This window comes from Neofelis nebulosa, chromosome 4 (assembly GCF_028018385.1).
Source record: "Neofelis nebulosa isolate mNeoNeb1 chromosome 4, mNeoNeb1.pri, whole genome shotgun sequence".
NCBI classification, from domain to species: domain Eukaryota; kingdom Metazoa; phylum Chordata; class Mammalia; order Carnivora; family Felidae; genus Neofelis; species Neofelis nebulosa.
In genome coordinates this window covers 61,224,156-61,250,988 of record NC_080785.1, presented here as the reverse complement: position 1 = coordinate 61,250,988, position 26,833 = coordinate 61,224,156, and the positions used below count along the sequence as shown (strand labels likewise).

At 36.0% G+C, this 26,833-nt stretch overlaps 1 protein-coding gene across 6 annotated transcripts in view; it reads right to left on the bottom strand.

The window, feature by feature from the left end:
* The window catches only part of AGMO (alkylglycerol monooxygenase), a 377,151-nt gene that overhangs the window by 312,248 nt on the left and 38,070 nt on the right, over positions 1–26,833 (bottom strand). For 3 of the 6 annotated variants that reach the window (XM_058724926.1, XM_058724922.1, XM_058724923.1), the window contains exons 2-4: positions 17,874–18,154; positions 15,857–15,987; positions 4,410–4,561 (exon numbers count right to left, since the gene is read on the bottom strand). In XM_058724926.1, the coding sequence (XP_058580909.1) occupies positions 4,410–4,561; positions 15,857–15,987; positions 17,874–17,996 (406 nt within the window). In that variant the 5' untranslated portion in view covers positions 17,997–18,154. The remainder of the gene's footprint in view (positions 1–4,409; positions 4,562–15,856; positions 15,988–17,873; positions 18,155–26,833) is intronic. The other 3 variants (XM_058724924.1, XM_058724925.1, XM_058724927.1) reach the window with 3 other exon arrangements.

The window sequence follows — 26,833 nt, the reverse complement described above, 5'->3', positions numbered from 1 at the left end:
TAAATAGAAAGTGAACTAATTTACTTGTTGAGTAAAAGAGTTGGAGTTTGAGGGGATTGTATAAAGTCTTATTGTAACAATTTTACAGATGAACTTCTTTATTTCAGAAATGAACTAAACTGTATTATAGCCTAAATGTGTAATCAGTGCCACAGAATAGAATATTAAAGGTAGAGTCAGGATAAGCTTCAATTTACAACCTTATATACTATGTAGGGAAGCTGGCTTTATCAGTCAGAGTCTAATCAGGAGGAAAAAACACACCAGTAATTTGAGTAAGAAAAAGCTAATGTAAAGAACTATTGACTAATAAAAAAGCAGTTAGCTACTACATGGTAAACGAGGAGTAGTTCAGTGGTACAGAAGTAGCAACTAGGGAACAAAACTATTGCCTAAGCACCTGAGGGAGAGTAAAAAATGCAGGCATGTATGAATTTAGAAAACCCCCTCCCATCCTCCAACAAGTCTGAGTCAGACATCTTTGGAGAAGCTATGGCTACTTCAGGAGCTCTGGTGGGAACAGAGGAACTTCCTAGAGCACACAGCCCCCAGAGGGTGTGTGTTACAGGCAATCCTCTGATGTGGTCCTTTGGAAGACAGAGGATCTTACCAAAAGGTATAGGCTACAGCTAAACCATGGTTACTACCAGGTTCCCTGGGCACCCATCTGCTAAGTACCTCATGGAAAAGAACACACTGAAAACTGGAAGCAAAGTCCCTTCTATTCTGGCCCTGGAGTATCCGTCCAATCTTTTAAACTGACAAAGTCTAATACCAAGTAAGCTTGCAAATATCTGTAGGGTCTACCTCTGGTAACACAAACGATACCAAAGAAGGATTTGGAGAAGAGGGGCAATAAAATTAATAACTGGTTTCTTGTTTTTCCGCCATCCTTGGTTGTGGAAACTGATACAGATAAAATCTGTGTAATGTCACATGTTTATGCTTATAGTTACAAATGATAATTTCTTAGTTCTTATTTTCTAAATTGGGTTACCTTTTGTATCATTCTGACTTCAAGCTATTCACTAACAAATCATATAGGTGGCATTACTCATTAACTTTTTTTGAAGAATAATGTATGCAAACTTTAAGTACACAACTCAACATATTTCTTACAAACACATACACTCTTGCAACTATCACCCAAGATGAGATAAAATCTACTACTAGCACTCTGGAACACTCATTCTTACTCTTACGAAATAGTAATCATTTACACTGTAATGATTTTAATGTTCCCTTAAAAATCTTCACTCTTACATGTTTAGCATAACTCATAGGAAATTCAAGGAAAAAAATAATGCATCCTTTTGTATTGGAGACTAAGCATGCCAGAAGCTACTTTAAATTTGAGATGAATTTCATTTTGTCTTTTTATGTTTCCTTCTTAAGATGTCAAGGCATTCCATAGGGGCACTTGTACCCCAATGTTTATAGCAGCACTCTCAACGATAGCCAAATTATGGAAAGAGCCTAAATGTCCATCAACTGATGAATGGATAAAGAAATTGTGGCTTATATACACAATGGAATACTACGTGGCAATGAGAAAGAATGAAATATGGCCTTTTGTAGCAACGTGGATGGAACTGGAGAGTGTGATGCTAAGTGAAATAAGCCATACAGAGAAAGACAGATACCATATGGTTTCACTCTTATGTGGATCCTGAGAAACGTAACAGAAACCCATGGGGAAGGGGAAGGAAAAAAAAAAAAAAAAAAGAGGTTAGAGTGGGAGAGAGCCAAAGCATAAGAGACTGTTAAAAACTGAGAACAAACTGAGGGTTGATGGGGGGTGGGAGGGAGGGGAGGGTGGGTGATGGGTATTGAGGAGGGCACCTTTTGGGATGAGCACTGGGTGTTGTATGGAAACCAATTTGACAATAAATTTCATGGAAAAAAAAAGATGTCAAGGCATTCTATAGAAATTACTGTGTTACTCTTGTTTTTCTGTAAGTTGACAATAATTAGCAATGAATTTCTAATGATCCCAGAGGAAAAGGGAATGAAATATAAATAACACAATAGACTCAAATATCCTCCTGTTCTTTTGTACAGGAATAGAGATCAAAATCAAGTTTTTGAGAATAAACTCCTTCCATAACTTTAATGTGAGAAAATTCTACATGGATGCAAACCAAACAAATAACAACAAGAAAACGACAGCAAAAAACCTAGCGGCAATTTGGGTTACTAAAGAAATAATTTAAGTATATGTAAAAACAAAAAGTATATATTGTTTCTTCAAAACTCATAGCATTTAACATATCAACAAATGTGGAATGTGTTTTTATTTTATTATTTAGCTGCAAGTAGTGAAAGGAAAGTAACACATTAAGTAGGAAAAGAGGGTATTTTCCTTATTATATTTTAGGACAACATTAGGATTTTAGAACTGTTCAAACTTCTCAGTTAAATAAACTTGACTAATTAACTAACGTTGGTTCAGTAACCCAAGAGGCTCAAGAAATTTGATATTAAAAGTTTTTCTTACTCCTGTGTACTTCTAGATTTCTAAAAATCCATTTAATATTTTACATTATTATCACAAAAATTTAAAATTTGACTACCATACTGAAGGTTGACACTTTCAACTACTAATTTATTTTTTTTTCCTATGAGCTTTCCATCACAAGTCAAAGATCTTTGAACTTATGATTAGACTTCATAGCCTGAAGGTGGTGAGTGTTTTTCCAGAAGGTTTTTAGATTTTTTTTTTTAATGCCTGCTTCCACTGGATTTGGTTCAAAATTTTCTAATGGGAAGCATACTTTACACAGCCTCGATTCTGTGTATTTAATATATTATTTTACTTTATTGCTCTTCCTTAACTGGAGCACTTAACATCAACATATTTTTAGAAGTTTTATATTTGGTAATATTTTGTTGGTTCTTTGTTTCCTGTTATAATGGGCTTTTAAAGATTAAGCGAATTTGCAGATTTCCCAAACAAACACATCTGTACAGGACAGTGTGATATTAGAAGGCTCCTGAAATTAAATAATACAATATAAATGCTTTCTGCATTACCCATTTGCTGCATAGAAAATGAGGAAGATTGCCAATGGGTTTATTTTAGGGAGAAAACTACTATTTTGAAATAAAATACAAAGATTACTACATGACCATATTTTATTCCTAGTCATGTTCAATTTGGGAGTATCCTCTTGCTTTATATACAAGGAAATGATGTCAGGCACTGACATATTATTTTCAAAGACAAAGGTTATCACACACAAAATAAATAATTTTTTCTAGTTTATTTGTTCCTTTCAAATTGTTTTAATGAATTAACATTCTTTATAGTTTCACTGTTTACGCATGGTTAATGTACCTAACAAAAATAATGCTGCATTTAAAATTTCGTGCCTTAAACATAATGCTAATCTATGTCACTCCTATTTCCTCATCCTTGCTTGGGAAGGATATTTGGTCACCATCCTCCTACACACATTGCTTGGTTATTCACCCTGATCTCAGGCCTCTTCTTGCCATCCCCCAATTAATTTTTATTATTATTCCAGGTTTCTTCCCCTTCCTTCCTTCCTCCCCACACACTCAACCCAACCACCCACTGAAATCCTCAGTTCTACTCTTCAGTAGGTTTTCAAAATTAGCACATTCCCCCATTTCCCTTCAGAAATACGTTTGCATGCCTTCTTCCTCCTTAAAGACTATTTGCTCACCTTAGCTCTACAATCATTCTCCAACCTCTACTTAGTCCTACAGAGTTTAAGACTGTTTCCTGTCCTTCCATTTCCCTTTCCATAACAAAACATTGTTTGGAAAGTTCAGCCAGTAATCCCAAAAACCAAATTCAGTGGGCCAGTGTGGTAAGAGGGCTTTGTATTAGATAAGAAATTTTACAAAACTGTGGTAATACTGAAATGCATTATGGTTAGTGCCTAGATGATTGCATTTTCATTTGCAGTGAGGAATTACTGCCAAGAACTTGAATCACTCTTATGTATGACAGCACACATTACCCAGGATTCCATGCCGTTTCAGAGCTTTTCTGAATGACCATTGATAATTGTGACATTAAGTCTGATACTGTGTGTAAGAGTCTCTAGACTCTACCAAGCATGTCATAATAAGAAAAATGTAAGGTGGTATATTAAAAAGTAATGCTACAGCCATCTCATTCTCAACAGTTTTTTTGCAAGTTAGGTACAAGAGGTGTGAAAAATGTATCTCTAATAATTTCACCTTTTAAAAAAAATTCAGATTTTTTTCCATTTAAATTTCAAACTAAACTTTCATCATTAATCTTTATATACTTTAAGACAAACCATGTTTTTCACTTATTCATTCATTCAATATTTATTGAATACCTGCTATGTGCCCAACACAGTTCAGCATAAATTATCCCTAAATTATCAATAAAACCTTGATTTGCAACTTACCATGGGCCATGCGATGGAACCAGTAGTAGCCAAAATCAACTCCTAAGAAAGTTAAATACCAAGTCCATGGAGAATCCCAAGGCAAAATGATGAGCCTGTAGTTCTCCCAGATATAAATGTATGTGGTCAGTTCGATGCTTCTGGAAAACAAACTGGAAAAATAAAATTTACAATGATTATACCACTTTTAAATGTAAAATTATAAAACATTTTAGGTAACATTTAAAAATTAATGTATTCATATATAAAAATAAAAGTCTTTCTCTCTTCTTTTTTTCTCACAGTTCTATCAGACCTTTTAAAAGGCTCAATTTCCTTCGTATCAAAATGTTCCATGAGATATTTCCTTTTGTTTCACAGTTATCATGGATGCCAGCTATTTGCACTCTCGATTTCATGGAATTTAGGATGCCATTCCTTTTTTCTTCTTTTTTTTTTTGTCTCTTAAAATACTTTCATAGAAACCATACAACATAAATATGACAAAACTACAACTTATTTTCTGTGACTGTCATTTCCAAATCTTAATGAAGAGCACAAGAAGGGTGCTTTTTAAAGGAAGTTTAAAAGGTATAGAGTTTAAAGGGGACTGCAGAAATGCCTACTGCCTTAGATCAAAGTTGCTTCTGGCTAACTACTGTCTATTTCTCTTAATTCCCTTCTTCTCTCTTTTGCACACAGACTTATACACATACTCTTATGTTATTAGATGTTATACTTAGGATCACAAATTGGATTCTCAAAGAATTTCAATAATTCTTGTAGTAATATAAACTATAACTCTAAAGATGTAAGAGAATAATCTTTCCCTAGAAATAATGTATAAAAACTTAAATACTACAATGAGATGTCACATTACACCAGTCAGAAAGCTAGTATCAAAAAGACAAGAGATAACAGGTATTGGTGAGGATACAGAGAAAGTGAACCCTCATGCACTGTTGGTGAGAATATAAATTGGTGCAGCCACTGTAAAAAACAGTATGGAGTTTCCTCAAAAAATTGAAAATAGAAATGCCATACGATCTAGTACACCTACTGCTAGGTACTTACCAAAGAAAATGAAAACACTAATCTGAAAAGATATAAGTACCCCTTTGTTTATTACAGCATTATTTTCAATAGCTGAGATAAGGAAACAATCCAAGTGTCCACCAATAGATGAAAGGATAAAGGAGACGTGGTAAATACATACAATAGGATATTACAGTGCCATCTGAGATCTTGCCATTTATGCCAACACAGATGGACCTAGAGGGTATGATGCTTAATGAAATAAGTTATACGGAGAAAGAGAAATGCTACATGATTCCATTTATATGTGGAATCCAAAAAACAACAACAACAAAAAAAAAGAAACAAAAACAAAAAAGGATTCATAAATACAGAAAACAAACTAGTGGTTGCCAGCAGCAGGGGGGGGGAAGGGGGGGTGGGAGGGGGAAGGGTGAAACTTCTAGTTATAAAATAAATAACTTGCAGGGATGAAGCTACAGCATAGGGAATATAGTCAATAATATTGTAAAACTTTGCCTTACAACAGATAGTAACTGCATTCATCATGGTGAGTACTGCATAATGTATAAAACTATAGAATCACTATATTACACAACTAAAACTAACATGACACTGTAGGTCAACTGGAAAGCTAGTAAAATTTTTTTTAAAAATCTAGTTAAAAGAAACAACTTTTATTAAAAAACCCAGACACTGGAATATGGTTTGCCACCTATGCTACCAAGCTTCTATAAATTCTTACCAAGAACATTCCAAAAAATATATAATATACTTCAATTTAATTAAGTGTAGCATTTTCTCTTGAAATTGTCTGTAATCAAATTTAAGTTTAGACTAAAGATAATCTTTCCTGTATCACTTCTATAAATTTGGTTGAAGTGACTTTTTCTTTTATATTTATTATTAATATGTAAAATGAATTGATCACTCTAATAAAAATTCACTTATAAACTATAAACAGATGAAGAAATTGTTAAACATTCTAATTTTAAATAAAAGCTGAAGAAGCAGCTCAAATTAGTATATTATTAAATTCACCATTTTAATAGTATTTCCCTCTACACAGTGAGCATCTATGAATTAGCATGTAACTGAGTCTTTTGAAGATATGGGCCTTTAATTTTAATCTACTTTTGACTTTAATTATGATAGGATTATAACTATGATTTAATAACTTTAAAATTGTCTCCTGTTGAATACTTCAAATTATTAGTTAATCTGTAACATAGAACATTAGGTCACTTCACAACAGCATTAATATAAATAATGAAAAGAAATGTCAAATGCCTACATTTTTTACAAACTTTTTTTTTTTTTTTAAAGAGAGGGAGGGAGGGAGGGGGGCAGAGAACGGGAAACAGAGAATCCCAAGCAGGATCCATGCTATCAGCTCAGAGCCTGACATAGGGCTTGATCCCACAACCAAGAGATCATGACCTGAGCCAAAATCAATATTTGGCCGCTTAAGGGACTCAGACACCCACATGTCCCAAAAGCCTACATTTTTGAAATGACTATACATTATCAGATCTTAAAACCCATTTTTTTTCAATTTGAGATTATTGTTAGTTCTTTAATTGTCCCCTGTATGTGAAGAGTTAGGAGAAATCAAAAAAGTGGCAAATCACCCTATATTGGTGGGTGGTAGGTTTCTTTTTCTTTTTTTATTTTTTAAGTTTAAAAAAAATTATTTTTTCGGGGCGCCTGGGTGGCGCAGTCGGTTAAGCGTCCGACTTCAGCCAGGTCACGATCTCACGGTCTGTGAGTTCGAGCCCCGCGTCAGGCTCTGGGCTGATGGCTCAGAGCCTGGAGCCTGTTTCCGATTCTGTGTCTCCCTCTCTCTCTGTCCCTCCCCCGTTCATGCTCTGTCTCTCTCTGTCCCAAAAATAAATAAACGTTGAGAAAAAAAATTAAAAAAAAATTATTTTTTCAAAAAGCAAAGAACCCGGGGAGGGGCACAGAGAGGGGGACAGAGGGTTCCAAGAAGGCTCTGCGCTGATAACCGTGAGCCAGATGTGGGGCTTGAACTCAGGAACCATGAGATCATGACATGCAATAGACTGAACCACCCAGATGTCCCAGTGGGTGGTAGTTTTCAAAAGCCAAGAAACTTACATAGAAGGCTTTGGCCAGCCTCAATATCAGCAGATCTCTATTCCTGCCTGCTAAAATCTTAAAAGTTTATATAGAGCTCTTTCTTTTTTTAATGTTTGTTTATTTTTGAGAGAGAGAAAGAAAGGGAGTGTGAGCAGGGGGGTGGGCAGAGACAGGGTGTGGAGGATCCGAAGCGGGCTCTGTGCTGACAGCAGAAAACCCAATGCGGGGCTTGAACTCACTAACCATGAGATCATGACCTGAGCCAAAGTCGGACGCTTACTTGATTGAGCCACCCAGGCACCCCTGCATCTCTTTCTTTTTTAATATAATTTATTGTCAAATTGGTTTCCATACAACTCCCAGTGCTCATCCCAACAAGTGCCCTCCTCAATGCCCATCACCCACTTCCCCCTCTCCCCCATGCCCCATGAACCCTCAGTTTGTTCTCAGTATTTAAGAGCTTATAGAGATCTTAACAGGGTTCAGTCACGTATTCAGTCCAAATGGTCTCAACACCTTATTCTTCAAAGGTTTCATCCTTAAAACAGCTGCTAGTATGAGAATAGTAGCAGATTATATATTCCAAGGACAGGGAGAAGGTAAGGAGACTCTGATTGCCTTAGTCTAGCTCAAGAGTCATCCAGTGAAACATCCTCCCAATAACCTCCTCTAACAATTAATTATATGGCTAGAAAGAGCAGTTTTGTCCCTGAGGGTGAGTTCTTGATCCAAGGGAACTGCCTATGCAGAACTCCTGTCACACCCAGCCATGTCTTGCATATTTCAGAATCCCAATCAGAAAAGCTCTGAGACTACTTGCAGGACCTTCATGGGCCTTTTTACTGGTCGGGTCCTCCAGAAGGCCAACCTATGCAGAGGTGTAGACTACTAGACATGACAAGGTAATCCAGAGTGACTTTTTCTAGATATGCAGACAGAGCTGGGACAAGCATTCTGGGATGGTCACATACAAGTGTTTGTCATCCATCATGAGAGAATTGGCCATGGGCCAGGGACTCCCACACTGTTCTGAAACTCTGAGGAATCCAAAATCTCAATATATAAAACTTGTCTTCCAATTTGTTACCCAGGTTATTTATTATGTTGTTCATGGCAAATTATGCTCAGAGACTAATCATTTATTTAAGGCAGGTTTACTGTGGGATTTATAATTTATAATAACAATATTTCACAAGCCAGTGGCATATATGATCATGCCTCTTAATAAGCCGATAAAGAAATAAAAACTCCAAACCAATGGTAGATTAATTACACTCTTGTTTTAGGCAAAGGGGAGATGGAAGAAATGAAGCCCAGATTTAGTGAAGGTATGCCTTTCTATGGGTTGGTTATCAGAACAGTTAGCTTAGTCACCAAGAGCTGATGTGTAGCTGTCAGCACAAGTTGAAAGGCCCTTTGTTGCTAGAGCACAATGCTGGCAGAGCAAAGGCACGAGTGTTGGTGGGCAAGATGATTTCTTTCATGGGGCTGCCACACTGTTTTCACCACTGCCAGCAAGAAGCAGCCTTGTCATGGCAGGAGGTATTGTCCCAGGGTCTTAAGTGAGCTATGTAGGTCAGCAAAGAGCAGCTTTGCCAATTTGCAAGTAGCTTGAACAATTTTCTTTAAGTCCTCACAAAGTCTTGCTTTTTAAACTTTAAACATCCATTACATCATATGTTCCTATCAAAAGCATTTAGTAGCACATTATGATGGCATTGTCCTGACAAGGCTTCCTCAATGTAAAGAAATTCATTCCTTAGATCAAAGCAACTTTGCTTGAGCCATGTTGAAATCATAACAAACTAATACACAATATTTATCAAGGTGGAGGATAGGATTCAATGAATCATTCAATAAATTTGAGAATCTACTAGGTGCCAGGTACAATAGGAGATTGGGAGGACACACTGGTGAACAGGGCAATCAAAATTACCTGCCTCATCAATGTCCCATCTATCCAGAATCTTCTTTTTTTTTTTTAAAGGTGCTATCTCCCTAGTCAGTTCCACAGACAATTGAAATAGGCTTTGAAGATACTAAAATTTCAATACAAGAAAGAGGGTCCCTGGAAAACTTCCACTTGCAAAACAAAGAGAACCTGCCTATAATTGAAATACTTCTTTATTTCCTGTACAGGTGCCAGGTCTTGAGCAGACACCCAATTTATTACTCTGTCAACTTACTTATTAGGGTTGACACAAATCGAGCTGAAATATGCCTGACATTCTACAGTCAATACTTTTTTTTTTTTCACACTTTAGCAAGAAGCCAAACCTTTCCCAAAGCAAAGGTAAAGTGGGGAGAAGCTATGGGAGTTAAATTCCCTGCTTTCTATCAGCAAGATGAATATGATCCTCTTCCATCATAGATGGGGAAAAACAGCAATGGAGTGCCCACAACTAAAAACAATTCAGCAAAGGGATACAGCTGGGAAATGATTACCAAGCTCTGGAAAGCCCTTGATTGCAGGAAATAGCACCTACATTTTCAAAAATGTTCCCACCAGACCTTGAATCATAAACCAAAGCTCCTTCCTCTTTTTCTTCCCAACTCCTCAGTCCTCTCCCAGGCCTGACCCCCAGCGTATGACTCTGCACTGTGGAATTCAAAGCAACTCTCTAAACTCCATCCTGTGGGAAGAGACATATGTAACATGTATGAATGTAATGAACTTACTTTATCAAGTGGAGATGAAATCTGGGGGTACCACAGGGGCTTTGCATAACCAAATAGGAGATTCCTTTTACTCAGTAAGTTTGAATGCAAGATGAAGTAAATGGTCTAAATACAAGAAGGCATTAGAATCCTCTAATCAACAACCTGCATTTACAGGGACTTTCCTCTCAGTCTTTTTTCTTCACAATTTCTCCCCAAATAGTTATTTTCTCTTGCATCCGAGGTATGCCTTTAGTAAAAGAAAGTTAATGTTTATGCAACATTTCTCTTAAAACTAGAAATTTGCCCTGTCAATGTTTAGTTGCTGTAAAATCCAGCAAGTTACAAAATTGCTATCCCAGGACTGATCCTGAATTTTTTAAAGGATGAAATTAATTTAAAATATTGAGATTAAAAAAAAGTCAACATATTGGAATTAATATTAACTAAGGATTGCAAATTACAAAGCTGTGCAGTTCTCAAAGTGATCTCAATTCGAGAGTACCCATCATCAAAAGCAGAAAGGTAATGTTGAGCATGTTGTCCACCCGTCACTATCTCAGAGCTAATTTAAGATATGCGAAAATTTGGATCAATGGACCCTAAAATTATCTAACTTTCAAATACTCCCATGCTCTAATCATCGCTCAAGCAAGTGAAATTTGATGTAATGATCTTATTATAAACTTAAAATTTCATAAACGGGTTTCAGAGTAAGTGAAATTTTGTACTCAGGCCTTACAGACACCTGCCAATTTATACTAGTTCATTATTGCCATCAGAGCTGTGTGTAAGGTCTGATTTGGCCAGGTAATGCAAAATTGAAAGAAATCAATAAGGTATTTTTTGTTTCTAGTAATTTTGTCTTGTAAATCAGAAAATAAACTAACATTTGAGTGAGATCATTCTACATATCTTTACAAGCTTCAGGAAGTTAGAAACAAATATATTTAGACTATATATATTTTTTCCAAAAATAATTATTGTTTATTTATTTCAAAATCTCTTAAACCTAAGCCAGGACCTTTCCCTATCTGTAAAGCTACTGCCCCTTTTGCTCCATCTAGTGGAACATTGACTTTTGCTCAGTATTAACAGAATACATAATACAACCTCTGCCTCCTAAAGACAGATAAAATTTGTACTGCTAGTTCTTACTCTGAAGTGAAATTACATTTATGAAGCAGTCATTTCATCTCTTTCTACAACAACAAAACCATAGACTTTTATAAGCACAGTATAGTAAATTTGGAAGAAGCAAATTTGCTACATTCTTTACTTTGCAAGAAGTAAACTACTTGAAGTAATTCAATTTCTCTACTGAATAAGTAAAAGGAAGCTTGCTTGCATCATTAGGGAAGGTTAGTCTAATAGCAGTCTCTGAAGTTCCACAATTAATAACAAAGGCAAATTCTGTTCATAAAGTTTGAGGTAAAAGTTAAGAGGAAACGAGGCATTTTCTCTAGCAAATATAATTAACAAACCAACACATTTTAAAAATGTATTTTCTTCACCTAAAGTGTTTTTTTTAATAATTTTCAAGGTTGATAAGATACATTAATATTAATAACAAAATAGCACTATTAACATTACATATATGCATTTATTTCTTATTCTGGGTAATGAGTAACTGCTTATTAAAGTCCTTATCCAAAATGACAGGCACTTATTTGTTAGAAGTCTGATGTCGCCAAAGGCAATATTGCTTCTGATACTATAGTCTAATATAAAAACCCAGTACACAATTTTCCTTTATTCTCCAATCCCACCCCAAGGAGTCAAAGTATTTTAAAGAAGTTTAATTTCCTCCTCATGAATTTTTTTTTTTTTTTAATGAATTGAAACTTTCTTGTCAGGAATGGAAAATTCCATGGCAGTCATGGCCAGTAAAACTGTGCATAGGTATGGTTGAATATTGTGGAGCTAGCTCCATAGTAAAAACTGGCAATGACCCATATGTATTAAAAGTGGAGTGTCCCCAACTTATTTGAAAATTTACCTACTTAAATTATCCTCCAACCTATTGCAATTTGATTTATAATCTGCTGTTTCAACAAACTAAATGAACCCATTAAAAACAAACATACTGTAGATATTTATATCGGGAATAAAATTTCTCCGGGGAGGATGCAATTTATGGAAGCAGAAACATTGGAAGGAAGTAACAAATTGAGGTCCTGGTTTTCTAATGAAGAATTGGAAATTGAGTTCTGCTCAAATAAGCAGGAAAAAAAAAAAGAGATGTGATTATTTTTCACTCATTAGCATTTAGGTCAGTAGCAGGATATTTCACAAGTTTTAGATAGCTTTTTTTAAAAATAGATTTAGTAATTATTTTGTTAAGTTTAATTTTTAAAGTCACATATGCAAGTCATTGATAGAAAGGCAGATTATCTACATATGCTACCCTGCATTTAATTATGATAAATACAAATTATCTGTCTATAACTTCAGAACTAGATTCTAATGAGGAAGAGTCTGCCTACTAGATTCCAGAAGAACAAAACAGATGCAGGTCTGCCCAGAATCTGGTTCTTAGGACAGATGGACTTTTATTGCACGTCATGGTCTGTCTGACAGGCTTATAAACAAGATATAATCTTGCCTATGATTAATATTTTCCCTTACATAAATATTTGAAAGACACAGCATGTATCTTTTCTATCAATATGTTAAGTATGCTACTACCTTCAAGATACTTTGAATTTTATGTAATAATGAAATTGACATCCTCAAACAAACGTTGTTTTTCCTCAAAGTCTGCAAACAGCATTTCCATTACATGAATGGCAAAGTGGAAAAACATGTTCATGGTTTCACTTTGATTTCCACAACCTTTTGTCAGAGGCCACATGCCTACTTGGAATTATTATCCAACATGTAATTACCTACAAGCAGATTAACGAATGGTATACTACCATTTTTTTCACAATAAGGTATTTTAAGGATGTGGCAAGCCCCTGTTGCTGGTGTAGAAAATGAAATTAGTCCCTTGGAGAGGATATAATCAATGCCGTGTTAATCTAACCTTCAGCTGTTAATGATTTGCACAAGGATTCCCCTTGATGCTGAAATATTGTTTTAAGAGTTTCTGTTAAATCCCCCTTCTTGTCTTTTGCCGAAAGGGGATTGAGTGGAGTGGATCCTGTGGATCAGCTTTTCTTCTCTGCTTGTGTGTGGGGGGGGGGGGGGTGTGTGTGTGTTTAATAGGAACAAAATACATGAAAATATTTTTACATTTCTTTTTCAAATAATCTGCTTTGCTGAAATGTTGTAAGTAGAAAGTTATGAAAAATAAAGTCCTTGAAAAACTTACAAAATTATCCACAATTTCATAATTTAGAATTGCTGTTCAAACCTACAGGAACAACAAAAACAACAACCAATTTGCCATTCCCTTTCAAAATACAATTATGGAAAAATATGCTCCACATTCAAGTTCACAGCATTTCACCTTTCTTTCAAAGGGCACCAGGGCAAAGAACTAGTGTTAGCTTAAGGAGTGCTGTGGGGAGTGGGATGTGAAGGAAAAGAACTGTGTGTTCCATCCTGGAAGGACTGCATTGTTTTGGTCCTTCTCACTCACTCTCTCCCGTTCTCTCCCTCTCTCATCTTCTCTCTTTCTTTCTCTCCCTGTCTGCCTCTCTCTCCTCCCCATCTCCCTCATCCTTTATAGATATAAAAATCTATATCATATATATATATATATATATATATATATATATATATATATATGATACTTGTGTATCCTGTTAAAATTCCATACCCTAATCCTCAGTGTTGCTGAGCAGATTTATGCAGTATATATTTCTAGTGGTTATCATGTTATGATAAGAGAATAATCTAATTCCACTTGTGGCCACAGCCAAATGTGAAAAAGTAAAACTAATGCTGACGCGTTCATACAGCTCCCTGATATCTCCCTGAGCTCTTAATAAATTCGTTCCAACTCAACAAAATATGTGATCCCTAATTGTACCTTCAGGGTACCTCTCAGTTATCAAGTTATTCTTAAAGGTCATCAGTTGTTGCATTTCCACGAACTCATACACTTAACTTCTTCAGAATGAACTACAGTAAACAACTGGCTTGTTTTCAATAATCAAATCTACATGTCCTTTGAGTATGCTGAATGTATTTCTTGTTCAGTTTTGTTCAAGGGAGACAGAAGATAGAGGAAATTATGTATAATGGTAAACTCTTATTTAGCGTATTCTGGGAATTAACTACAAAGAACTTGAGATATTTTCCTCTGACAACAACGTGCACACATAAGAGTAGTTTTTCAGACATTATTATGATGATTATGATAATGATGATTATTTTATACCCATTAGCCTACTTTTCCATAGTAACACTTATGAAAGAAATTTTACTTTTAGGTTCATTGTTATCTAAACAATTTTTACAATTACATGAAATTATTCTACCTTTTCTTGAATATCTTTGCATTTTCATTTTTAAAAAATCCACCCTGGGGGATACCTAGGTGGCTCAGTTGTTAAGCATCTAACTCTTGGTCAGGATCTCAGGGTTTCGTGAGTGCAGGTCCTGCGTTTAGCTCTGTACTGACAGTGCAGAGTCTGCTTGGGATTCACCCTCCCCCCTCTCTCTACCCCTCCCTGCTTGCATGCACACATCACTCTCTCTCTGTCTCTCAAAATAAATTAATAAACTTTAAAAAATATATTAAACTAAAAAAAAATCTAGCATGTACCTGATAACATTCCAGGCAGAGGAGTTAAAATTATGAATAAAGATCCTTCTTGCTCTCAAGATGCATGCAAGTTATCAGGAAGGGCTGGGAAGAAAACAGGTGAGCATAATACCATGTGACAATTCTAATCTGGGGTAAGCACAAGAACACATGAGGCCATAGTGAAGTGGTGTCTAAAGTAGGCTTAGGAAGAAAGGGAAGATTTTCTGAACAGTGTGACTCTTCAAGAAAAGTCTATGTTTAGACATAAGAAATGAATTAGAGTTAGCCATATGAATGGCTTTCCAAGCGGAGGGAAGCATGTGTGACATCTGGGCAATGGCAAATGATGAAGGATGGAAGGAACAAATATTGGAGAGAGGGAAGGAGAATGAAGAAAGCAAAAGCAAGGATAGATGGACAAAGGCTTCAATAGATCAGGAAAAAAATTCAGACATTATCCTTAGGCAATATGGAACCTATGAAGAATTTTCACCAGATCCACATCATGGAAATGTTTGGCTGAAAATGAGGTAGCACTAGAAACAGGACCAGAGGCCACTTAGGAGATCATGTAGTGATACAAAGCTTTGTGCAACCTTTAGTAGGGGGTGTCTATATCCCAGATTGCTAGAGCATGTGAATTTGCCAGAGGAAAATTAATTTTCCAGTAGAGAACTAGACCATAACTCAGGACTAGGACTGGGACTAGGTGAAACACTTTGTGCACAAAATTTAGGGGGGGGGGGGGCAAAAAAAAACCTCAGTAATCAAGATAAATAATATTTAGAACAATATCTTTTAAAATGAATATAAAAACAGATCTACGGTGAACAAAATATAATACATTTAAATAATGACAGTAACTGAATTCTTTGGGGATATATGTGAAAACAGACAAACTCCCATACAATGGGTTCCTTTTCCATCTTATTTAGAGAATTTCAGTTTATTCACTCTATATGGCCAACCAACTCACCTTGGAAGCCGAGAAAGAATGCCGGCTGATATTGATGTTAATGCATCATCCAAACGACCTGGTGCCTTCCCTTTGAGAATCCAGCTGACAACCAGTTCAAGAAGCATTAAGGAAATGAAAAATGGAGTCGCCTGGAAAGGAAATGGCACAAAAAAAGATGCTATTGTGCTCGGTATGAAATTTTTCCACATTTCCTGATTAGTCATTCCAGAAGTAGGAGGCCCAGAGTGACATCTCGTAGGAGAAGGCATAAACCTATGCTAGAGGATCATTTCCTCCCAATAGGCAAAGAAATCTGATTATTTCGGACATATACTAAACAGGTGCTCAAAATCTATCATCCAGTTTGTAAATGAAATATAACCATCAATGTAGCCATGATAATTCTGCCAAAAAATAATAAGATTAGGAGGGATGGGTTTCAAGTTAGATCTAAAAAAATACATTTTAAAATAAGTACAATAATCAGAAGTCTATTATCTATAAGATGGACCTTCTTTTAAAGGCTTTACTTAGGATGCACATATTGCTAGTTTTTTTTTATATCAGAATTATAGGAATGACAAAATTGAGACTGTAGGAACAAAGAATTTTCTTTTGAGTATTTGAGAGGATTTGATCATTTAAAATGTGTATTTATTTTTAATTTTTAAAATTTTTTAACGTTTATTTATTTTTGAGAGAGAGACAGACACAATGTGAGCAGGGGAGGTGCAGAGAGAGAAGGAGACAGAGAATCCAAAGCAGGTTCCAGGCTCCAAGCTGTCACCACAGAGCCCAATGTGGGGTTCGAATTCATGGATAGTGGGATCAGGACCTGAGCTGAAGTCGGACGTTCAACCGACTGAGCCACCGAGGCGCCCCTAAAATGTGTATTTAAAATACAATTCAAGGGGCGCCTAGGTGGCTCAGTCGGTTGAGCGTCCGACTTTGGCTCAGGTCATGATCTCGCGGTCCGTGAGTTCGAGCCCCGCGTCGGGCTCTGGGCTGATGGCTCAGAGCCTGGAGCCTGCTTCTGATTCTGTGTCTCCCTCTCTCTCTGCCCCTCCCCCGTTCATGCTCTGTCTCTCTCTGTCTCAAAAATAAACGTTTAAAAAATAAAAAAATAAATAAATACAATTCAAGTTTTATTCATTCAAATGTATTTTTGTGTTGTAATAGGTATTTTTAGGCTCTACCATGGATAACAAATATTAAACTAAGCTTGGTATTATAATACAAAAAAAATGATTTATGAAGATGTGAGTACCACATTTTTCGTCTTAAAAAACTCAGAAAGAAGGAATAATATCAAATCCTGAAAAAGTTATGGGTTTCACTCACTTGGAAGCTGATCATGAATTCTGAAGTTTCTAAACTGAACTCCCAAGAACATATTCTCTGATGTCATTTTTTTCCCCTTATTTCTGGTCTGAACTAGTAAGTGTTATAGGAACAACTTTGACAGGGTGGGGAACTTAGGTATTCAAGTTCTAATTCTGGATATTTCCACTTCCAATCATAGCCAGGAACCAGAAGTAAAAAGTGCCTCTGAACACTTCAGAATTTCAAAGAAAACTTGGTTCAAGTTCAAACTTAGGAAGTCAGAGTTGGACTCAGTCAGCTCTATATCCATTCTGCAGAACTACTCTACCAAATTAAAGAGGAAATAGTTTCCTGGGAGGTGGTTTGCCCTTTAAAACCAAAATTGTTACAAAGTTTACTGATGTCATATAACCATTGAGCTCTGAGCTTCTGACAGCTAAATTTGTAACACCACTGTGTCCAGGAAAACTTCATAAAGTTTTATCATATTCTGCAGTGACATATCCGAGGAGAGGAGGTTAATAGGAGAAACTGGCTATAGGTATTACATTCAAGTAGAAATTCTAATTTTGCTCCGTGCCTTTATGAAACTGAATTATTTTTTTAGAATTTAACAATTTGAAGAATGAAAGTGAACAAAACCCCAGGATGTGTTGAACTTACTTCTCATTAAGAAAAAAAGTCACCGTAGCCTCTTACCAGATAGTCTCACCTGTTTTACATAATCGGGTACCTCTTCCAGTGTTTGGAATGACGTTTCATTGGGCTTCATCATGTAAAACATCATGCGAACTCCCTGGGAAACTGAAACATCCTGTTGGGCTTCTGAGTTCATGTCTGCCCTTGCTTGATTCCCAGCTGGAGAATATTTGTGATTCAGTGGTTGAAGCCAGAGGCTGGACAAAGAGGACGAGCTGTGCTGCACAGAACAAGCCCTTTGTCAGAGAACAGCTAGAAACAAAGCTCCGTGGAGAACATAGCCAACAGCAGATTCTGTGTAGGGAGACAGGAAAACACAGAGATCAAGAAGGAGTTCAGAGTTCACTGGGTGCAGGACATGTGAGGGAGGGAAAGGGGAGTAATCAGACCCAAATCAAAGATAAACAGAGGAGTTTGACTGTAGGTGGAGTAACTAAACATTTAAAAATGAAAAGGAGACAAACAAACAAAACAAAGACAAGTGCTTAGAAAGGAGAAGATAAAAGTGCTAACAGGTTCCTGCTGAAAAAGTAGGTGGTGATTCAAGATTCAAATCACAAAAGAAAAATTTTTTTGTTTTGTTTTGTTTTGTGTATTAATTCACATGGTATTCAGTTTGTTGTCTCTCCACGGATTCCTATTTCCTGAAAGGGCAGTGTGTTGTAATCTCAGTAAGACCAAGTTTCAAAGTCTATAAGTACTGAATATATCACATTGGCTATTGCCTATACGCTTCTGGATTTGTATGGTGTTAACTTCTGAATGTTTGCAAACCTATTTAGGGACATTTGGCTTATTACATGATCTCCCACATTTAATGGAACCTTGGCTAATCACATCTGTATTCTTCTTATGGGGCCTCTCTGAGGAAGCTGACAAGATGTTGCTGCAAGACCTTATCTGTGTTTTGCAGGAGGAGCATAAGTTGGTTTTGCCTTCCAGGGAGATGAGAGGACACCTTGTCAATTGGTCACCAGTGAATGAGTGGATGTTTCCTGAATAACTTCAGCTCTTTACCTAGAATGGCAGTGATCACTCATTAGCTACCAACTCATCTTTTAAACATGATTATGTACATTTTATTAAATTATCAATGCATGATTGTTTTAGGAAAAAAATAGGAACTACAGATAGACAATAAATAAATTAATACCCAGAGACACTATTAACTTTTTGGTGTATGAATAGTCAATTCTGCTGTTTTGTGATATACATGTTGCTAAATATCAGTATAATATGCAAAGTTGTCCAATAAAAACTATGAGGCTTATGAGAGAAATAGGATTAGGGTGCAATACTCAAAAACTCTGTAATGATCCATAAGGAGAAGAAGAAAAAGAAGAAGAAGAAGAAGAAGAAGAAGAAGAAGAAGAAGAAGAAGAAGAAGAAGAAGAAGAAGAAGAAGAAGAAGTCGTCGACGACCTGATGGCACTTCATCTTGAAAAAGACCTGACATTTGTTTGTGGAAGTGGGCATTGGAAAGGGGCAGAACTTGAGTTATTGCGGAGAATTGAAGGAGACTTATCTGAAATGAGACGGAAGGTTATAAAAACAGATACGGGTACTGTGGCTCATAACGTAGAGGTGAAGTGAAGATGACGGTAGTTGCTTAAGATGTGTGAATATGTGTGCGTGTTGCGTATTTTGAAGCATTTCAGTTCAGTTGGGTGCAACATTTAACATTCGCCTGGCGTTTCTCACAGACAAAATCACGCATAGGTTTGGATGAACAGTTCCAATTATTCCCTAATAGTATCAATACCCTGTTGGAACAAATTAGTACTTTAAAAATACTGCAGAAGTGACTGTGCTTTCAGACAGTCCCATTACAAATGAATACATGTATATATCCCATTACAAATGAATACACATACATGTTTAATAAAACTGATCATCCGAAGCAGTACTTTATTACCTGCTTTGAACATTGCTGAAATTACAAATGTAATGCAGTATGGGGCAAAAACTCCAAACACAACTGTTTAACAAGTAAAAATTAGCACCACTCCTTCCCCTCAACACACACACACATAACTTCTCTTCAGCTTCATAAATACAATTTCTTTCAGTGGATATTTTGCCATATTTGTGGTTTCCTACAAAAATTTAGTTGTAGTCACCATTATTATTTTCATGATGTAAGTGCGTTCAAACATATGCATATTGTTTGACTTTATGTAATGGACCATATTAAACATAAGAGATAGCAGCTTTCCTTCCTGGAGTCAACAACTTATCTGGAATATTGTTCCACTCGTACCTGGTTAGACAGGATTGTTTTGTTTTGTTTTGTTTTGTTTTGTTTTGTTTTGTTTTACTGACTGCAGAGATATATGTGTGTGTATTTGCCTATATTCCAAGCAGGAATACAAAAATACAATATTATTTTAAGTATTTAAAATAGTAGAACATGAATACAAATAATTAGTTACAGAAATGACGGAAGAAGTGAAAAGTCAAATAGGAGCACAGAAGCAATCTAGAGATTAAAATCAATAGGAAGTCACTAGCATCTCTAATCTACAGGGACAAAAAAAAGGTGGGTGTGTTGATACTGCTCAGAGACTCAGTCACCCTTGGGAGGTTTGAACCACGATGGGCCTAATATGATGGTCCACCATGGAGCAAACCCAAAAAACAATACCCAAAGCAAAGAGGAATTAGAAAAATGCATGCTGGCTACTGGCTCCTTCCAGCCAACCAAACTCCAAGCACTACTTTTCATTGGCCTCAGTGAGTGGGAACCAGTTAAAAGAAAAGCCTAGGAAAAGAAGTCTGCAGGGCCTAGTCCCTGGAGATACACAGTAGGGAAGCAGAAGGGGAGGGAATGCATCTGAGGGAAAAGCCAACCAAGGATGAGCACACCATCATAACTTACTTAACTGTTTCTCCACTGCTGTGCAGTTAAATGCAGGGTTCCAGTTTTAGCTAATAAATTTAATGCATCAATGGACATCATGGTATAAATATCTTGTCTACTTGTGTACATTTTTGTGTCAAATAGATTCCTAGCAGTGGAATTATGTTGTCGAAGGGTATGTAAAATTTATGCTTTGATAGTTGCTGCCAAATTCACCTCCAAAACTGTGTTTGACTCTTGCTAAGACTGGATACTATCAATCTTTTATAGGTTTAAGCCAATTGGGGAAAATGACATCTTGTTTTAATTTGCATTTCCCTAGTGATTTTGAAAATCTTTGCAATACATTTATTAGTCATTTATTTTTCTTCATGTGTGATTTATTTTTAAATATATATTGCCCATGATTTTATATTATCTTTCTGTATTTATTTATAGGCTATTTGTATTCTCTATATATTTGTGTTTTGCTCATGTATGTGGCAAATGTTCTCTCAGTTTTTATTTTTATTTTAACTTTGTTATACACGTTGTCATACAGTAATTGTAACTTTATGTTATTTATTTATTTTTATTTTATTACTTCTGCTTTTGAGTCTTGTTTATGTTTTTCTCACCAGAACTCTACAAAAATAACCTTCTATGTCTTCTTCTAGAATTTTCACAGGATTTTTCAGTTCTTCCACACTATTCTACATATCTGCAATGTTTCCATGCTCTCCACCCAATGTATGTGCCTATTCTGTACTGGTATCATGTTGCCTTGATTACTGTCATATCATAATAAATTTTGGTAACTTGTGGAACAACTTTTCACTTGTGAATTTTATTTTTCAAAAATTTTAAACTATTTTTCACTATTTATTCAAATGGATCTATTTAAACTAAACTTGAAAAAATTCTATTGGCATTTTATGTGGAACTTCATTAAATTCATGGATTGATTTGGAAGAACTGACATCATACTCAATACACACGACAATCATTTAAACCTAGTTTTGTATTTAAGTGATGCCAGTGCTAACTACCAATCCTTGTATTTCTTATCCTCTCCATTTTTTTTAAGATTTATTTTTACATAATCTGTCCCCTCAATGTGGGACTCAAATCCACAACCCCAACCAAGTTCGAGAGTAATATGCTCTACCGACTGAGCCAGCCAGGCACCCCATCCTCTTCATTCTTGATTTTTTTTTTTTTTGTACTGACACAGGTAGCAAAGTTTTCCCTCTCCTTTTTTCCAGAAGGTTATATAATTGTATATCTTAACGTAATTTTTTTCTCACTTATATATGTGAAGAACACCTTGGCTAAATACAAAATCATCGGAAACAAGATGTATAGAATAGATAGTTGAACTCTATACTAGAACCAGAAAAAGGAAACCTGAAATAGTTCTAGGTCCTTTTCTGTCAGGTTTCTATCCAAAGCCTCTTAGTCAATGGGGCCCTGCTGGCAGTCCCTCCTTTTACTTAATTAAAGGGGAAATGCTTAGGAAGAGCCTGGTACCAGGGATAAGCATCCCATGAGAATACAAGACATGAAAACTGGCCCCACTAGTGTTCTCATTTGCAAATAAATCTGAACGAAAAGACATCAGAAGGTTTTTGTATTGAACAGACATTTAAAAAAAAACAAAACTGATTTGGAACTTCTAAGTGATACTGATAACTGTCCAGTTAGGAAAGAGAAATCACAGTAATGTGAACAGGGAAAATTTAATATTAATAATTGTCAGTTTTAACAATAGAAATGCTTTTCTAGATATGTCTCCTCAGGCAAGGGAAACAGAAGCAAAAATAAACTATTGGGACTACTTCAGAATAAAAAGCTTTTTCAGAGTGAAGGAAATCAACAAAATGACAAGGTGACCTACTAAATGGGAGATGATACTTGGAAATTATATATACGATAAGGGGTTAATATTATATATTTGTACAATTCAACACCAAGAAATACAAATAATTCCATTGAAAATGGTCAGAGAACTTGAACATTTTTTCCAAGGAAGACATATAGATCGCCAACAGACACATGAAAAGATGCTCAATATCACCAATCATCAGGAAAATGGAAGTCAAAACCTAATGAGATACCACCTCACACCTGTCAGAATGGCTGAAATCAAAAAGATAAGAAATAACAAGAGTTGCTGAGGATGTGGTGAAAAAGGGAATCTTGTACACTCTTGGTGGAATGAAAATTGGCACAGTCACTATGGAAAACAGTGTGGAGTGTCCTCAAAAAATTAAAAATAGAGTTACCATATAACCTGGTAATTCTACTACTAGATATTTGCCCAAAGAAAATGAAAAAACTAATTTGAAAAGATATATTCACCCCTATGTTTACTGCAGCCCTATTTACAACAGCCAAAATATTGAAGCAACCCAAATGTCCATCCATAAATGAATGGATAAAGATATGGTATACACACACAATGGAACACTACTCAGACATAAAAAAGAATGAGATCTTGTCATTTGCAACAGCACGGATGTGCCAAGAGGGCATAAAGATAAGTGAAGTAAGTCAGACAAAGACAAATACCATATTATTTCACTAATATGTGGAATTTAAGAAACCAAAGAAACAGAAGAAAAAGACAAAACAAACAGACTCTAATACAGAGAACAAGCTGGTGGTTGTAAGAGGGGAGATGGTTGGTGAGATAAAACAAATAAAGGGGCTTGAGAGTACATTTTTCGTGATGAGCACTAAGTAACGTATAAAATTACTGAATCACTATATTATACACCTTTGACTAACATAACACTGTATATTAATTATACTTCACATAAACAGATAAGAAAATAAAAAAGAATTATCAGCTATAAGAGGGAACTGGAGTAATGAGCAGTGCCTAATAAAAATTGGGGAACTCTAAAAACTAGAGGAGTAGCAGAAGTAAGGAGCAGCCACCACCCTCAGGGCTAGACTGAGAAGCTCATGGGAAATCATGCTGGAGGAGGTCCTTGAGAGGACCATGTTCAGTAGTTGACCCTCGGGCTAAGACCCTGCACAGTCTGCCTGATGTGCCCACAGCATTACGCCTTCAACAATGACTGTCCAGGGCCTGCTTCTGACAGAGCTTAACATCATCTCAGCTAGCATGAAAAAATATTTAAAAGACTCAGATCCATTCTCACAATCAGACAACGAAGTGTGAATTTGGAGATGAGAAGCAATAAACTTCTAACACAAGACATGACCGTCTTTAGTAATTATAGAAAGTCTTTGTTGTTGTCTCTTCTCCAAATTGTACTTAGTTTCAATGTTTATGAAATTATAAATCAGTTAAAAAAATTGATGGGATGCTCATTGTAAGAAGGGGTGTGAGAGAATATATATATTTCTACATTTTCTTTTAGCATTTAACATTTCAGACTAATGTTAAGTCTGAGTTCAATGTGACTTTTTTTCCCCCTTAACTTACCCATTTCTGCCTCTTGGATGCTTGTAGAATATTTTTGTACCCTTGAAGTTAAATAATTCTGGTGTGTTATTTCTTCTTGTGTAAGAATATCTTGAAGAAGTAAACCTCTTACACCTCAAATTTCAAGTCTTCCTTTACTTCAAGGAAATTTTTTGCTATTTTGACTGTTATTTCTGTTCCATTTATTTTTTATACTTTTCCAAAAATGTGATTTATCTCTTTATCACATCCCATTTGTCTTCCATATGTATATATTATCTCTGGGCATCTTCATCTTTGGTTTTCTAATGCTCTCTGATTTGCTCAAACCATACTTGTGACATTTTTTTTTTTCACTGCCTCTTTCTTCCTTCTGCTTCTACTTTAAAATCTACAATGACATTATTTGTTTTCTTAAACTCTTTCCTTAACTCTCTTAGTTCCCCTGTTGTGTCTATTTCTTATATAATCTCACTTCTCTTCAAATTTACTTCCTATTTAACTTCTTTATGTGCATAAAACAGTTCTGCCTAAAATTATCCTTAATTTCCTAGGGAATCATACTCAAAAGGAAGTCTTTCATCTACTTTTGGCAATCTCCTTCCCTGCCCTCATCCCTATTTAACCTTGAATGGATACAGTTCTTCTAATGCTTCCTCTCAACCTCAGAAGATGTAGATAACCTTTGTAATACACCCTTAGGTATTTGTAGCACTTCTGAGTTTAGGTTTATCTTATCAGTTCAACCTAAGGACATGGAGGAGGGGCTGTGAATGTGGTCTCCACCCATCTCTGCAAACTTTTTAGTGGCTTGGAACTGATGTATTTTTGGCCAACTTTGCTTACCTTGGTTCTCTCTCTTTGGCCTTCTCTACTCTAGTCATACAAAAAGGCCATTTAAGATATTCTTTCTGTAATTTCTATTTATTGAGGCTGGGGAGGGTTGATGGTCTATTATGGAGAGCTTCCAGTCAGAAAATTTGCCTTGTGATTTTAGACTATTTGACAATTGGGGAAAATGAGAATTTGTTTACAAAAAACTTCTCAGCCTCTGGGTTTTCTGTTTTGTGAGAAAGTCTATACTCCCTTCCACCCCAGATGATCCCATCCTCCTCAGCTGTCATGGATCCTAAAGGCCAAAATGACTCCAATTAGAGTGGGCCAGTCCTGACAACCTGTCACATTTCTCACCAGCAGTCCTGACAACCTGCAGATTACAGGGTTTATCCAATACAGCAGAGGGATAAAACTCTGCTTCTGAAAAAGTGTGTTGGAGAATTTGTTCACTGTAGTCATCTTTCTACTAAGTGTTAAGAATAACACATCAAGGTGAATCTCAAGGTGGATGCAAGAAAGCGACCCTTGCAGGCATTCCTGTTATTTCTCTTTTTCCTATAAGGACACCAGTCATATCAGATTAGGACCCTACCCTTATGACTGCATTTAACCTTAGTTATCTCTATAAAGGGACATCACCAAACAGTCATATCAGGGGTCAGAGCTTTAATATATGAATTGGGGGGACTCATAATTCAGTCCATAACACTTCTCCATATACCATTCTCTTTAAGCTCTTGAGACAATTTCTGGGAATTAGACTGGAAAACTTCTTTAACATTACCATCTTTAAAAGTTTATTTTTCTGAGATGATAAAAACAATGTATGTTCACTATAGAAATGAAGAAAAATGCTGAACATACTTAAGGAAAAAAGTCATCAAAATCCCACCTATCAGATTAGTGTCTAATTAATATATTTCTAAAATATTTATTTATTTATTTACTTATTTATTTATTTATTTATTTATTTTGATAAAGAGAGAGAGAGCACATGAGTGAGTGGGGGCAGGAGCAGAGAGAGAGAGGAGAGAGAGAATCCCAAGCAGGATCCATGCTCAGCATGGAGCTCGACAAGGCACTTAATCTCATGAACCATGAAATCATGACCTGAGATGAAACCAAGAGATGGACGTTTAGCCACTGAGTCACCCAGGTGCCCCATGCCTCATTAATATTTTAATGTACATCGATTTTTAAGGCTTCTTCAGAGACATTATTTTACATAAATGAGTCCATACTCTATGTGTAACTTTAGGTCCACTTTTTTACAATTTGGAAGCCTCATGATGAATGACAAAGCCTAAAAATTGAAGATGGTGTGGTCTCTGAATCACTACTTGGAGAGGTATCCATCAATTAGAACATGATATAAGCAAAGTTTAAACTCAGAATGTGTTTGGTGTTTCAGTTATTATTATTTGAGGCTAATGGTGTCCTACTGTACACAAAAAAGCACTGGAGAGTTTTAAACAGAAGCATCCATAAACTGATATAGGGATTAAAGCCACCAGCCTGATTTCCTTGTGAAGAATAGCTTTTAGAGGGGGAGGGGACAAGTAGAGGCCAGTACAGAAGTGACTGACACAGTCCAGGTGCTGCATGTCGGTGACTTTGACCAGGATATATCAGTGGATGTAGTGAGAAGTGAAAACATTCAACATAAATTTTGATGGTAAATCTGAAAGGCTTACTAACAGACTGGATGAGGAAACATGCACAGTTTCAAAAGTCTGGTTTAAGCCAACGGAAGAAGAGTTGTTACTTATTACAACAAACAAAAAGAGGAATTTCACTTTAAACATGATATGAGATGTCTGTAGTCATCTACGTGGAGATGGGTCCAGCAGTTGGATATATA